The 15395-nt window shown below is 54.6% G+C and overlaps 1 protein-coding gene across 1 annotated transcript in view; it reads left to right on the plus strand.

Moving 5' to 3' along the window:
• JPH2 (junctophilin 2) overlaps positions 1-15395 on the plus strand; it is a 34835-nt gene that overhangs the window by 12423 nt on the left and 7017 nt on the right. The window contains exon 3 of the mRNA XM_068149806.1: positions 12418-12536. Within this exon, the coding sequence (XP_068005907.1) occupies positions 12418-12536 (119 nt within the window). The remainder of the gene's footprint in view (positions 1-12417; positions 12537-15395) is intronic.

A 15395-nucleotide genomic window follows, 5' to 3' on the forward strand; every position in this document is an offset into this window, starting at 1 on the left:
TGTTTGAGTTTCTTTTGCTTCTGGCACTGTACAGAGCTGAATGATCAGAACATGGAGCCTTTTGCTCTCCAGGGGGAAGATGTCAGGAGAAGAGCAGACTTCACTCTTTTGCACCATAAAAGGCTCTTCAGGGATAGAAATCCTGAGGAAAACAAGCCCATGCACTGTGAGCTGCCTTGGCTGGTTGCACCGCAGGAATCCCAGGCACATGCCCAAGCTCAGGGGGTGCACAGGCAGGAGGCTGCTGGCAGCACTGATGGGCACCCTGCCTGTCATCTGCCCTGTGGTCAGTGATGGTCAGGGAGACTGGTCAGCCATGGTCAGCAAACCTTCCTCAACCCCTGCTCTGCTCTGTGAGTATTTGAGGCACCAGACTGCTTTGCAGCTCCTGCCCTCTCTGCCTGCTTGGTTTGGGTGTTCCAGCCAGTGCCAAGGGCAGTGCCAGCTATCATCTGCCCTGCTGCCTGTCCTGACTGAGTGGTGTTGCCTGTCCTGCCTGATTAGCACAGCACTGACCTCCTCAGCTCCCCTCCAAACCCTCCTGGGTCAGTAATCCAGCTGCTTTCCCTGTTGCGCAAGAGGCTGGGCACACAGCTAGCACTGCCTCACTGCCAGATGAGGGAACAGCAATTTCTCCTTTTTTCATTCTTTTCCCATTATTTCAGTGAAAATCATTTAGCATAGGGTCACACTGTCCTGAACAGCCTAGCTAGCTCAGCCAGCTGCTCCTCACCCCAGGCAATGGCCCTTGGAGCTGCTCAGATGTCAGGCAGAAACCTGGAGCTTGTCTATCAGTGGGCATCACCTACTAGGATGGTGGTACTGGAGTTAAGGTCTGATGAATCCTCCCTAAGACTGCTGGCACTAGGGAGAAGTCATCCTGAGGTGTGGCAGCCAGTGGGGTGTCAAGCCCTGGAACAGGCTGCCCAGAGAAGTGGTGGAGTCTCCATCCCTGGAGGCACTGAGAAATATGTAGATGTGGTGCTGAAGGATGTGGTTTAGTGGGGGACTTGGCAGTGCTGGGTTAGCAGCTGGACTTGATGGTCTTAAAGGTCTTTTTCCAACCTAAAGGACTCTGATTTTTCTGATGGCTTTACTCCAGCCCTGGGATAACCAACCACAGATGGACCTGGGGGTTAACAGGCACCTTCTGGCTGTGCCCTGCACTGCTGGTGTCCTGGGACTTTCCTTGCTGTGATCCCAAGTGATTCCTGTTGGAGCTGAAACATGGCTGCTCCTGCAGTGCCAGGTGAAGCCACCTGCCACGTCCCTCCTGCCCTTCCATCCTCTGCTCTCTTGGGGTGGGTGGGAAAGGCAGTGAGGTCCTGGGGTCACAGCCAGAACATCATCTCTGCAGGGCTTCAGTAGACAAGCTGATAGAGGACATCTGGCAGGCCTGTCCCGCACCAGCCCCTGCCAGGAGGGGACAGCCACCACCAAGCCAGTGAAAAGCCATCCCGAGGCGTGTAACAGCTGCCCTGGGAGTGTCCTGGGTGTGGTTGGTGCTGAACAGGGTGCTCTGGAGCACCAGCAGTTGGGGTGCTGCTGTTACATGGGGAGAGTGGTCCCACTGTAAGCAGGGAGAGGAGCATGGAAGTGGTCAGCTTTTATCTCTTCAGGAGAGACCAAAAGCCAAGAGGAAGGGCAGGGCTGGCTGCAGGGGAGCCTCTGATTTGTTGAAGGCTGCATGCTCAGCAGCTGGGCAGTTCATCCAGGGGATTTCCTTCTCTCTGGTGCTTTTGGGGGACAAAGTGAGTGCAAATCCTGCAGATCCCACCTCCCTCCCACTGCCTCTGCACATGGCTGTGCTTCCCAGTGACTTGAACCAAACTCAATGGGGAGACTGTGGCTGTGTGTCCTGCAAGGCACAGTGTGACCATGCACAGGTCTGGCCACACTTTGAGATTGTTTGAGGGGTGCACAGCACCTCAGAACTATCTGCCAGATGTCACAGCATTGAGAGGAAGGCAAAGCAACAGAGGCACAGTAGCCATTGTGCCTCCTCCATTTGTCTGAAGGTGGCCCTCAAGCCCATGTGCAGCTGAGAGGGCTATGCCTGGAGAGTACAGCTGAAAATGAACGCTGATGGATTTGTCTGGGGGTTTAATGTACTCTCTGTAGAGGTTCTCATAACACTACTGCTTGGACAGGTCCCTGCGGGAATTGCTCAAGTGCATTCTGAAATGCTGGGCACTAATTCCTGTGAGAGCAGAGTTCAATCTCATCACAACGAGCCTGGGCTGCGTTAAGTCACCGCAGCGCTGCAGTGAACTCGCACTGGTGATGAATTCCTGGCAGCAACAGGCGGCCACCGCCCCTGGGGGAGCTGGTTTGAAGCTCAGGTTGTTTTTTCTGTCCGTACCCGTGGCTTTGGGGCACATCTTAGCTCTGCCTTTCAGCAGTGAGAGTGTTTGACAGCTCCTGTATCGCTTCCCGAGCCTGCTTTTCCCGGCCGCATTCCCGGCAGCGCTGCTGCCATTCACTGCGCGCCGGCGGCGCGGCCCCGGCGGCCGCGGGCAGCTCCTGTGTGCTGCAAATGACGTCCTAGAAGCGCTGGAGTCAGCAGAGCCTCCTGGCTAAATAAGGGCAGGCAGAGCAGGGCGTTATCAGCGCTACCCGAGCGCGACAGCTGAGACACGGGGCCCAGGACAGCCCACGCCGCTGCAGCTCGGCCGCCTGCCCACCGGCGAGGTGCTTGCCTTGGCAGGGCTCTGCCTCAGCCAGCCCCTCGCCTCCTGGGCTCTCGGGAGTTGTGGGGCTGGTGGGGGAGGTGGGCAAGCAAAGCGATGTCCTCCCGATGCACCTTTGTGGTGATGCGTGGTCTGTGTTCAGAGCTGGGCTGATGGCCGTGGTGGCCTTGGCTGTCCTGGGGCTGATGGTGAAGCTCAGCTTCCCTGCAGCCAGAGAGTTTGGACCTGGGATTTTCAGGTCTGTTGAGTCAGACTCGGAGCTGCTCTGAAGGAGCTGCAGGGGTTTATGTTACATATCCTTTGCCTGCTGCTCTCTTCAGGCTTTCAGCCAGGGGCATGGTTGTCAGACCCATCAGGAGTCCAGTGTGTTCCCAGACCTTTACATCTGAGGTCAGATGGCAGGATGCTCATGGTCATCCCACGAGAGCAGGCAGCAGTGGTGATTCAAGAGAGGCCCTGCCAGGTGGGCTTCTTGCCTGGGAGAGCAGCTGATGGTCCTCTGCTGTCCCAGCTTGGTGACCTCACTGCTCCAGGACTGCATATCCCCCTGAGATGAATGGGGGGGTGTCCAGGGTTGACAGGGTTGATGGTCACAGGGTGTAAGGAGGAAGCAGCAGCAGCAGCCAGGAGAGGGGCAGAGCTTGTCCTGGCCCTGGGTGGGATACTGGCTGCAGTTCATCTCCAAGCAGGATTTGCCAGGAAGAGACACAGAAGTTGGGGGCTGCATTTCTGCAGCTGTGCAATCAGACACTGAAGGCCTGCTGCCTGGCATCTTGGGGTAGGTGCAGGTGAAGGTGGGGACAGGACTACCCTGGCTTCATTAAAATCCTGCCAGACTCCCTGTGGGGTGCAGGGGGAGGCTCACACTGAGCAAGGTGCAGCCACAGCTGAAGGTGTTCGAGTGGCAGGAGCCAAGGGCAGGTCCTCGACATCTGGGTGTTCTGGTTGCCCTACTGCCCCCACAGTGGCAAAGAGCATCTCAGTGCTTCCACAGGGCTGAGGGAGAGCCAGCAGGCACCTGGGCAGAGAAATGAGGGCAGCCAGGCAGCTGCTGCATAGCTGGGTGCCAGGACACAGCAGCAAGGGGACACTCCTTGGTCCTGCTCTGCCAGCAGCCGTTTCTCACGGTGCTGGGTGTGTTTATCAAGAGGATAATCTTGCTGCTCTCCCTGCTGGCTGATAGAAAGCCAGGAGCTGGCATCTGTTTCTGCACCAGTGGGAGCCCAGGGCTGGGGCTCTGCTGCTTTCCTCTCAGTGCTTGGTGCCAGCAGTGCTCACTCTGCCCAGGGGTGCAGACCTTTCCCTGGCAGCTCCTGAGGAGGCACTGCCTCCTCCACACAGCTATCAGCAAACACCGAGGTCACTGTCCAGAACAACCCTCCCTAGGGACAGCAAGGGGAAGCCTGCCTGGCCTGTGCCACCAGCATGATTGCAGCTTGGGTTTCTCTCTGAGCTGCCAGATGCCTTGTGCCACGACATGATGTCACCACCCGTGGTTTGGTTAGGAGGAACACTTCCACCTGAGCCTCTCCATGCCCTGGATTGGGAGCTCAGGGAATTTGTGTCACTTGGTGATGGGGGACACCCAGCTCCTGTCCCAAAGCCAGGGAAGTCTTGTGGTCAGAAGTGAGCAGGACTGTTTTGGGCTTGCTTGGGCTGCGGTTTTGTGGTGGCTTTGCTGCCTCAGAGCACGAGTATCCAGCTCTGTAGAAAAATTGTCTGCTTTGAACTGCTGCCTGGTCTATGCCTCACCCCAAAAGGCCCTTGGGCTCACCCCTCCTTCTGGCTCACCCCTCCTTCTGGCTCACCCCTCCTTCTGGCTCACCCCTCCTTCTGGCTCACCCTTGCTGTGCTGCCTGCTGAAGCCCGGTGGGGAGCAGGCTGCAGGATTCGGGTGGGCTCCTTCCCATTCCTGGTCACATGCAGCCACGAGGGCAGTGAGCCCCAGCATTAGGGTCCAGCACCAGGACCAGCACCTGCCACAGCTGTGGCACCCCCATGATGTGTCCCCCCTCACGTGGGGCTCTGTGTCCTGGAGGGATGTGGTGCTGTTGAATGGGTGATGTGGTGACATCTTCACCCCTTTCTTTCAGTACTGGCCCGGAATGGCCTCATCCCCAGCCCAGGCTGGCTGCAGCTCCAGCCCTGACACATTTTTGGCCCACCAAGCCTGTTGGGCTGATGTGTTGTGGCTCCAGAAAAGGGGGCATGGCTTTATCTGTTTTCCACTCGCCTTGCATGAATTTCATGAGGCACTTTCATGCCCTATTAGGGTAAGAGAGAGCCTGCCCTCTCTGTGCACTTTCTGTAGCTCCGAGGAGAGAGCCTCTGCTGGGCAGCACACTGCCTTCTCCAGAGCTCCCCAGGTCTTGGGGGTCAAAGCAAGTGAGGCTGTGTCTTGCAGGGATCTGCTCCAGAGGAGCAGTCTGACGGCAGGACATCAGTTGCAGGGATGGGTAGGACTCAGGTAGCTGGCCCAGGGGAAGTGGAATCGATGAGCTGTTCATTCAGAGCCTGTGGGAATCCTTCCCTCAAGAGCTTGCAAACACAGAAGGGGAGAACCAAATTGTGGCTTTAATCTTGCAAAACCAGCTGTGGAACGTGGAGCTCCTGCTTCAGTCGGTCTGCTGCTGTGTGGAGCAGAAGGTTTTGACTCCTGCCCACATGGCTGAACTCAGGCAGCAGGGAGCCAGGCTGTGAAGCCATCGGACACGGGCGGCTGTGCCGCAGGGTTGTCGTCACGGCAGTGGAATGTGGGACAGGCTTATCTTGGAAAAGAGAGACTATTGGAGTGAAATGGCCAGTTCAAATAGAAAGCCTGAGATATGGCAATCCCTCCCTCCTCCTGCAGGAGATGTGGGCTTTTCAGCTTATCCTGCTGCTGCCTTTGGCTTTCTGAGCCCAGGGTTTTGTCATTTTGCTCCTGGGAGGCCTCCTGAGCCTTCAGGGAGCGCTGGGAGGGACCTCTGGTGTCCCATCCACGCGGGTGTCCTTGGTAGCCTTGAGTGCAGGTGCAGAGGATGTGGGCACTGCAGCCTGGCAGCCCCCACAGCTCTCTGCTCCTCTCTTGTTTCTCCTGGACTTTCAGATCAGCCCAAGAGACTGAGAGAGCTGGGAGAAAAGGCTGCTGCTGTAAATTTTGATGAATAATTTGGCTTCTGGCCAAATGCAATATGTGCAGAAATCTGCCTGCTTTCAAGTAAGAAAAAAAAAAAACAGAGATTAAAGCCACCACCACCAAAAGATAACAAAATTCCTGCTTTCCTTTTTTGTCTGGGGGAAAAAAATAAGAAGCAAAAAAAAATAGACCACACAGTGCAGTTCCTCACTCTTCTGGATTGCTGAAACACGAAAAAGCTGGAGTTAGAAGTGGCTAAAACTTGTGGTTCAAAGCCCTCAACAACCTTGCAGAGCAAACAGCCCCTTCCTGCCCCAGTGTGGCACTGGTGGGGCTGGGATTGTGGATGCCCCCCACCTGGTAGGGCTTGGGGCTGGCCAGGAGCTCCTGGCTTAAGGTGGGCTCCCTCAGAAGAAATGCCTGCTGCAGCCCTGATGTTTTCTTGGAAGTGGGAATTCATTCCCCTGGCCAGGGCAGGGAGCTGTCCCCGCTCAGTGCAGGTACAGGCAGGAGCATGCAGAGGACCAAGGGCTGGATGAGCCTGGCTGTGGGTGTGGGGTGAAGAAATCTTGATCTACTTCTCAGTGGGGTAACCCAGCTGCTTTGATCTTGCTCAGGTAGCTAATTAAACTAGAGTCTCCAGAACACTAGCTGAGCCCCTTTGGAAATGCTGTGGTGGAAGCTGGAATAAATCAGTAGTGTTTGTGTGTGATCCCAGGGCTGTGCTGGACCTGCTCTCAGGGCAGTATGGAGGAGAGTGGGCCCAAAAACCAGGGAGAAGAGGAGGCAGTCGTCCTGTTGTCAGCTGCAAATCCCCCCTTTATCCCTCCAAAGATGTCTCTGTGGATGCTCTCACAAGCCACTCCCAGCCTGGCTGTGCTGGCAGGATGAGCTCTGGCAGGGTGAGAAGCTGCCTGCCCTGCCCAGATGGGACCAGGATAGTGGCCCCAGCCTTACTGGTGGCCAGCAGCCCTTGGAGCTGGCAGGCTCTGACTTGCACTGCTCCAATTAGAGCTGACCCAGGCAGCTGCTGGCTGGCATCCAAGGGCTGGGGAGGAAACAGAGAGCAGCTGTGGTCTATGAGAGCCCCATCAGCTCGTTGCAGCCCGTGGGCTCCTGTGCAGGCTGGCAGGACTGAGCCCTGATGGTTAACTGCCCAGCCGGTTCCCCTGGGCCCATGGGGCAGTCAGGGTGGCAAAGCTTAATTGAGCAAATCTCCCACTGGCTGGGGTGTGCAGGTTGTCATATTACTGAAGACAGCTGCAGATCTGCCTGGTCTGAGATTGCTGTCACTTGGAGTGCTCTGAGGGGAAGTGTCCCTCGGTGAAAGCTGCAAGTGGCTCAGGGCTATTTCGAGCTGAGGTTGACATTTCACTCTTTTAAACATTCCCCAAGTAACCACAAAAGCTGGGGCTGGCAGGGAGCTTGGCCAGGCCTCTGCTCCCAAAGCACTGCACAGGAAAGGATGTTTTTCTCCTGGCCCAAGGGCCTGTTCTTGCTCTTTCTGTGGAAGGAAGGAGGAAAGGTCTGATCTAAGTGGTCTCAGCATGTACAGAGTGCCACCACTTCCATTGAGCGCTGGTGCCACGAAGTGAAAAGCCTGGGGCGTCTCAAGAGCTGGTTGGAAGGGAGGCTGGAGAGCAGAGCTGCTCTGCAAGGGCAGGATGGCTTCTCTCCTGGGACACTGGTAGGGACATGTTTGCTTTAGGTTTGTGATGGGTTTATGCTTAAGTCACAATTTCGAGTCACACCTTGCATCTGCAGAGTCCACAACATAAACCAGCAAAGACTGAGGCACCCCAGGGATGTCAGGGTCTTAACTGAGTGAGAAGGTGCACATGAGTGATGGAGCAAAAGGAAGGTCAAAAGTACAGCTGGCTCTTGGGGCAGGACCCCCACGGGGCAGGACACAGATAGGTTTGTCTGTGGACATGGAAAGTGGCACAAGGGATGGGCTGAAAGGGGATATTCAATCCCATGGGCTGGTTACTGGCAAATGAGGGTACCAGAGCTCTGCTGATATCTGCATGCACATGGAGGCAGGGGGAGAGGCACAAAGGGGATGGATTTTGACAGGCCAGGCAGAAAGGGATGCTCCTGCTGCAGAGGTGATGCGAGTGTGGAATAGAGAGAAGCCATAAACTGTCTGTCATGGTCAGGTCATAGAATCACAGAATGGTTCAGGCTGGAAGGGGCTTTAAAAGTGACCTTGTGCAGCCCCCAGCACAGGTCTGTGTGTCCTTGTGCAATGTGAACAAAGGGACCCTGTTGCCAACAGCAAAACCACTGCTGCAGCTTTCCCTCTGCCCCTCTGAGTGCTGTAAATGCTCTTGCCAAGGCAAACAGTTATCTTAAGGCTCTCCAGAGGGACAAAATGATTCCTGCTGGATGCTGGAGCAGGGATTTGCCTGGGGTTGGAAAAGCCAGTTTCTGGGAGATGGAAGTTTAGCAGAATTCTCCCTTTTTAGAGCTGGCTGCTGAACTACATTTGGTTGATGGCCTTTTAGCAGATCATGCTACCAAGCATAGCAAGGAAGAGCTGTACAGTTGGTCCTTGTTCAGGGTTTGCACAATCAGCGGGAGGAAGGACAGCTCAGAGAAGGAGGGCCAGTGCTGGGCAGGTCTGCCTTTCCCTTAACAAGCAAATGTGCAGCAGCCTGGGAGGAGAGCTGAGCTCTTCCCCTATTTCTAGCCACAAGGTCATGGCTGCACCTGCAGGCGCCCCAGCCCCGTCTGGTATTTGCAGCATTCCCTGCTAATTCCAATCTCATTTACAGTCTAATCCAACGTGGATGTGCAGAGCTGCAGAAACTGACCAAAGATCCGGGTGTGCTGGCTGGCCTCTGGGGCTCACCTGTTAGCAGGGTGCTCAGCTGCAGCTCCCGTGTCCCCAGGGCACTTCAGACTGGGGCAGTGATCCTGAGAGGTGGTCAGGAAGGGCAAGGAGCGGTGCTGCTCTGTCCTGTACTGGTACAGAAGCAACTAAAGCATTAGAGCTGTGCCAGAGCAACAACTAAAACATTTAACCCTGCCTTCCCCACCTGTCCAGCTGGGGTATGAAGCTGTGACCCAGCTGGTGCTGCTGGGCTGGGGGCTGCAGGCGTTGCCTGCATACCTCCCCTCGCCTCAGCAGGGCTGCTGCTCCTGCTTGCAAAGAATTCACCCCAGCTATTTTTACCAGTGCTGCCTGGGGAGATGGCTCAGGGTGCAACTGGGAAGCACTCACCCAGGGCAGTGCTGTGTCACTGGGAACAGAGAGCACTGATGTTGGTTTGTGAAGGCCCCTCTTTGTTTATTGCCCCTGGCTGGATGTGATTAATCTTCATGGCTCATTTTCCAGCACTGCCTTGAAAAAGGGCTTTTGAATTCTGCTGCTGAGTACTATAAGATCCATGGGCCTCTGTTTCAACTTCACCCTGACCTCCTCCAGCTCCAGATTTTCTCCTCTGCTGGTTTTTCCACAGGCTGTTTTCTGCAGCCCTGTGGATAAACACATTCAGAAAAACTCCAGGCAAGTTCCATGGTTTATCACAGTGTTGCTAAACCCTCAGAGTGGCTCTCTGGAGGCTGGGAGCAGCAGTGCCTTCCCTTGGTGCTCTGGGGCTGTGTGGCACAGCCAGGAGAGATGCCCCTAAAATACCATGCTGTGTCTTAAGCCATGTGTTCATCAGCTGGCTGCTGCTGTAATAAATGATCTCAGCAATGGGGGAGCCCAGCACAGGGCACCAGCATCCCTGCCAGGGCCAGGCTGCTGGCTGGGGAGAGCAGTGCTCTGCCTTGTGCCACAGCCTTGGGTTGGGGCAGCAGAGCCAACGTGTGGTGTGCTGGAGCTGCCAGATGTGAAGCTGCATCTGTGTTGATCTTTGACACCCCCTCACCCTCTCTCCCCTTGCCCCCAAATCAAACAGGTCAGCTGTGTCCCTGCTGAGCAAGGAGACTGCTGGCCTGCAGCTCACAGCCCCAGGGCAGTGGGGATCCTAGAGCTGTGCTGCTCAGCTCACTGTCACAGCTCCACGCATGGCGCTCAGGAGCTGCCCCATGGCCTCCCTGGCCTCATGCCCTTCTGTGCCCAGGAGGGATCAGTGTGGAGCCCTGCTTCCCTTGGGGCCATAGCATCCCACAGTGATAGCTCAGACCCTCACCACAGCCTCTGCAGCTGAGGTTGGGGTGTTCCTGGCCTCACCATCTCTTTATCTGCAGGAACTGTAGTACTCAAGCCCTGCGCAGCAGCCAGATAGCATCCAGCAGCTTCTCTGGATAAAAGAATATCTCCAGCAGAGAGGAGTACATTGGGAGCTTCCTTGTCATTTCCAACACCCTAAGGATGTTCCCTTGCCTTGGACCCAGATGCTGGGGGAGAGCAGAGTGTGCAGAAGCCATCTGCACCCATTTGGTAACATGCTGGCCTGAGTCTGGCTCTGTCCTTACTAGGGGAGGGAGCAGACCCTGCATCCAGTCCACTTCCAGACTACTCTTTTGGAAGTCACCTTTAAGAACCATCCACCCACCGGTTTGGAGCTGCCTCTTGCTGCCTCAGCTGGGGCCAGCTGGCTGGTTGGATGGGAAGTGGTTGGGATAGACTCTGCCTGGCTCAGTGAGCAGCATAAAGGGAGGATTTTGTCACCCTGTGGTCCTCCAAGAGCAGGAGGACAAAGCCAGGAGTGGGAGCATATCCGGCCAGGGTGAAGAGCTGGATCCTCACTTCACAAGCTGCTTTCTGGGGCTGAGGCCAGGCCGGCTGTGTGCCCCACGCTCAGCACATCCAGCCTGCTCTGATCCCCCAGGCATGGAGAGCACAGAAACATCCCCCTTGGCCCCTGCCAGGTTTTAGTGGAATTAATCACACTGATTACATGCTACCAAAAAAGGAGGTGCTTTCTCTGTTCAGAGCTTCCTCAGACCTCCTGCTTGCGAGCAGAGGCTTAAAATTGCTGCTTTCTGTCTCATCCTGCCTTGTCTCTGGGTTTTGCAGGAGCTGTAATAGTTTTTGGATAAAAAGACCAGGAATGACAGCAATCCCAAGCAGCTCAGCCTGCAGAGAAAGTGGGGAGATAAGGAGTGAGTGTCAGCAAGGAGGTGAATCATGGCTCAGTGTCATCCCAGGGAGGGCCAGGCTGAGCCACAGCAGCTCCACACCCTGCTCTCTATCACAGGGCACTGAGCAGTGTTTTTGTCTCCCCATCAAGTCACACTGTTGCCTCTATCAGTTGGGATTAATGCCCTACCTTTAGTTCTTTCCCCACAGCTACTCCAAATGGGGTGGGTGTCTGTGGATGTATCTGCACATATTTATCTCCCACCTTCCAAGGGTCTCAGAGCAGCACTCCTGAAGACATTTTTCACTGCATTCAGAGGAAGGCTTGTCTTGCATGTGGAATGCCTCTCCATTTCATGGGAAAGAATCATCTGGACCTCAAATCCAAAAATTCCTCTAGAATATTTTCACTGCAGGGATGAGAGCTACATTTTTTTCCCTTATTTTGAGCTAAACCATGACCACATACCAACCTGAGCCCGAAAAGAGCTCATCAGGCCCCCTCAGACCACATGAAAGGTTGTAATTCAGAGTGGTATTTGAGGGCTGCTGCCTGCTTATCTCACTCTCCACACACGAGCATGTGGGTTTGCATGTGCAGCAATGGGTGCTTCATTGTGTGCAGCAGTGGGTGCTTCATCATGGGCAGCAAGGGAGATGTGGGGAGCCTCAGCAAATGTGCCAGTGGGAGCAAAGGCAAAGCAGCTCTCTGCAAGCCCCGGGTGGAGCAAAGCAGCTGAACCACGGTGCTTCACCCTCCTTATTTTCAAGGTTCCACTTCGCTGTTTGAAGTCAGCTCCTTCCCAGACTGCCAGCAGCTGGGCTGTAAAGCCAGCCCTGCTTTTAGCACGAAGATCACAGGGCCCCGAGTGTGAGGCATGCGAGGAATACGACAGCCGGGCAGAGGAATCACTCTGGTAGCCCTGTGGAGCAAGGAGATCTGCTGGGAGGCAGAGGAGAGGACTCAGGAAGCTGAGCTGAGAACAAAGCAATGGCTCTGCCGTTCCTAGCATTGCTGAGAGCAGCTCCCCAGGCTGTGATGTGTGAAGGAGCCCCTTGAGCAATGTCTGTGCTTTGCTTCTGGAGAGATATTTGGGGTACAACTTGTCTGGTGTGATGGGGATGGGCACACTGCCTCTGGCTAGGTGCAGCAGCTCAGGGCTGGTGACAGCACAGCGGTGTTCACCCATCCTGTTATTGTCCTGTGCTCCAGGTGCCTGTGGTGATGCTTAAGGCTTTCCTCTGAGCCCTGTTTTCAGTGCTTCTCAGGGTGGCAGCCAGTCTATTTGGCAGTGCCCACTGCCTTGCTGCAATGCCTGAACGTGTTCCTGCCTGCACATGCACCTGGCTGCTCCTTCCTATGGCAACCTCCAACCCTCACACCTTAGCCTTAAGTAGCTTGTAGAAAATATGGTCTTTTCCCCTCAAATATGAGGGTTCTGGGTCAAGTGGGCAGGAGCTGAGTGCTGTTGTGCCAGGTGTGCTGACTTAATTTTGTTGCTGGAAAAGATCCACTGCTCAAGCTGACAATTTTGGCTCTCACTACTCCCTGGTGTCCCCTCTTCTCTCTGCAGGACAGCTCATGCCAAAGCCAAAGCTGAAGGGTCTGAGCAGGCAGCTCAAGCAGCCAACAATGAATCAGGCATAGCCAGAATGATGGCCAGGGAGCTCTCCCCAGACTTCTACCAGCCAGGTAAGACCAGGGGGATCTGCTAAGAGGGGTTTTGCAGTTTCCTTGGGAAATCTCGGGGCTATTCAGTCTGGAGAAGAGAAGGCTCTGAGGAGACCTTATTGTGGCCTTCCAATATCTAAAGGGGGCTCAAGAAAGCTGGGGAGGGGCTTTTTAGGGTGTCAGGTAATGATAGGACTGGGGGGGATGGAACAAAAATAGAAATGGGTAGATTCAGGGTGGATGTTAGGAAGAAGTTCTTTCCCATGAGGGTGGTGAGAGACTGGCACAGATTGCCCAGGGAGGTGGTGGAAGCCTCATCCCTGGGAGGGTTTAAAGGCCAGGCTGGATGTGGCTCTGGGCAACCTGATCTAATGTGAGGTGTCCCTGCCCATGGCAGGGGTGTTGGAACGAGATGATCCTTGAGGTCCCTTCCATCCCTGACAATTCTATGATTCTGTGGTCTGTTGGCTGAATGCTTCACCAGCTTTGTAACTCTACAAGTCGCTCTCCTTAACCCTCTTTCATGCAAGTTCAGCCAGCCCCTGCCCTGGGTGATTTGCTGTTCTCCTTACACCATTCTTTTATGTGCTGGAACTTGTTACTGCAGCCTGGAGGAAAAACCCACAGTCCCTCAATTTCCCCTCGTGTTCTCCACATGGTGAAGCCCTCCCCAGACCAGGCAGAGCAGGCAGTCAGCTCAGGTCTGTTTGTAGATAAATCCCTCACAGCTTTTTCTTGGAACGGCTTTCCACATTGACTCACAAGCCTGTGTCCTGTGGGGCCCCACACTGCTCAGAGGGACCATCAGACTCGGCTAATTAGGGGCTGTAATAGCCTGTAGGAAAGCCACTAATGCAAAATCCTGCTTCCTGATTCCCTGTTTGTTAGCATCACTGCTGATTATTTGGCTGGGAAACACTTGGGAGCTTCCTTCTGTGATGCTGAGCACTGAGGGATTAATAGATAGGAAGTGTAATAGTAGAGGCAGCATTGTGGATGCCATTACCTTTCCCTAGACTGTGTTAGCTACAGATGTGCTTTTGCTGGAAAACCTCCCTTTCCAGAGAGGATAGGAGATAACAGAGCAAAAAACAAGGAGCCAAATGCCTGCATTGTTATGCTGTCTTTCCTATTATCTGGCTTTGTCACCTGGAACAAGCGCCCTGCTGAGGCAGGATCATAAGGGACCTTCACAGTGGCACAACTGGGGGTAGAAGCCAGAGGCTGACTCCTGCTCAGCAAAACCTGCTGCCTGTGCCAGGAGAAGTTTAGTCTCGAGGTGAGGAGAAAGTTCTTCCCAGAGAGAGTTGTTAGCCATTGGAATGTGCTGCCCAGGGAGGTGGTGGAGTCACCGTCCCTGGAGGTGTTCAAGAGGGGATTGGACGTGGCACTTGGTGCCATGGTTTAGTAGTCATGAGGTCTGTGGTGACAGGTTGGACTTGATGATCTTTGAGGTATTTCCAACCTTATTGATTCTATGATTTTGGTGCCTGGGTGTCCAATACCACACCCTGCCACAGGACACACAATAGGACAGGAGAACGGTTAACACCTGGCCAGGGAGAGCCAAGCTGACAGATTTGCCTAATTCCCTGTACTGCCTCATCTTGCCCTGCACCTACCAGATGGGGACATGGTGCTAGAGGACTGCCCCTTCCTCCCCACTGCCTAGGTAGGCCTGGGAGCTGGCTTTGAGTGGGGGAAGCAGCACAGAGCCTGGGCATGGGCATGAGCCAGCGTGTGGCACTTCACTTAACAATAGCTAAATGTCGCTTGATCCTGACATAAGCCCTCAGCTGCCACTCACAGCTCCACACTCACCCTTTGCACACTGGGGTATTTATAGCACAGAGGCAGAAGAAACTGGAATTCCTGATGGGAGATTTTTGACATCCAGCTAGATTATTTTTTTTTCCACCCATGGCAATTGAAGGAAACAATTGAAATGGTCTCTGCAAAATGCCTGAAGGAACCTCTGCTCCTGGCTCCTCGGGAGCTGGAGCTTCTCACTGCTTTTATGCAGGGCTTCTCTTGGTCCTGGCCTCTCTCAGTGGCCTTCTGAGCTGCTGATGCATTTTTCTTCTATGATTCCTCTAAATTCCCTAAGTGCACAACCAGGGAAAATGTCTCTTCCTGAATTACTCACTGTCCAGCACCAAAGAGACTAAAGTTCATCCTTGGATTTTATTAGGACTTGGAGCTGCTGGTCACATAGCCAGGACAGCCTGGCAGGGTTCTTTCTTTCCCCCTGCTGTCCTGGCACAGACCCTGCAACGTCTGGCACAGGGCAGTCTCAGCAAGCCTCGTATCTCTGATAAGTACTGAGCCTTGGGCTTCGTTTATTATGTCAACCCTAACAGCCTAGAGGAGCAGGGTGTAAGCCAAAGCCCTTGCTGAAATGTCATGCTGGGAGGTGAAGGTGGGGAGGTGAGGCCGGAGCATGGGAGCTGTGCAGTGCCCTGCAGGCAGTTGGAGGTTTTTTGGTGTGAATTATTCCGAAGAAAGCAGCAGGAGAAGCAAGGAGCCTGGAGTTGCAGGCAGCCTATTTTAAGGAGTCTGAACAACTGTTGAAATGGCTTCCAAATAATCCACTTGCAGCCAGAAATAAATGGCCCTGAATGGGTTTCCTGCTGATTGACAGGAGAGTGCAGGCAGGGCAGAGCAGCTAAAAGCAGTGCCTGCTTTCTCCCCACTGCCCCCTCTGAGCAGGCATTGCCTGCGTGGGCAGGAGGTGGCAGCGTGCAAATCACTCTGCTGATTCATTAAGGAGAAAGAGCAGCAAACCCTATTTCCCAACCAGGCTCAAGTCCCGAGGGCAGAGGAGATGAGGGGAGGAACCACAAGGCAGCTGGGGACAGCATGGCTACAGGCTCCATTCAG

This window comes from Melanerpes formicivorus, unplaced genomic scaffold (assembly GCF_026170545.1).
Source record: "Melanerpes formicivorus ecotype bairdi unplaced genomic scaffold, bMelFor1.0.p_v2 SCAF_19, whole genome shotgun sequence".
NCBI lineage: Eukaryota > Metazoa > Chordata > Aves > Piciformes > Picidae > Melanerpes > Melanerpes formicivorus.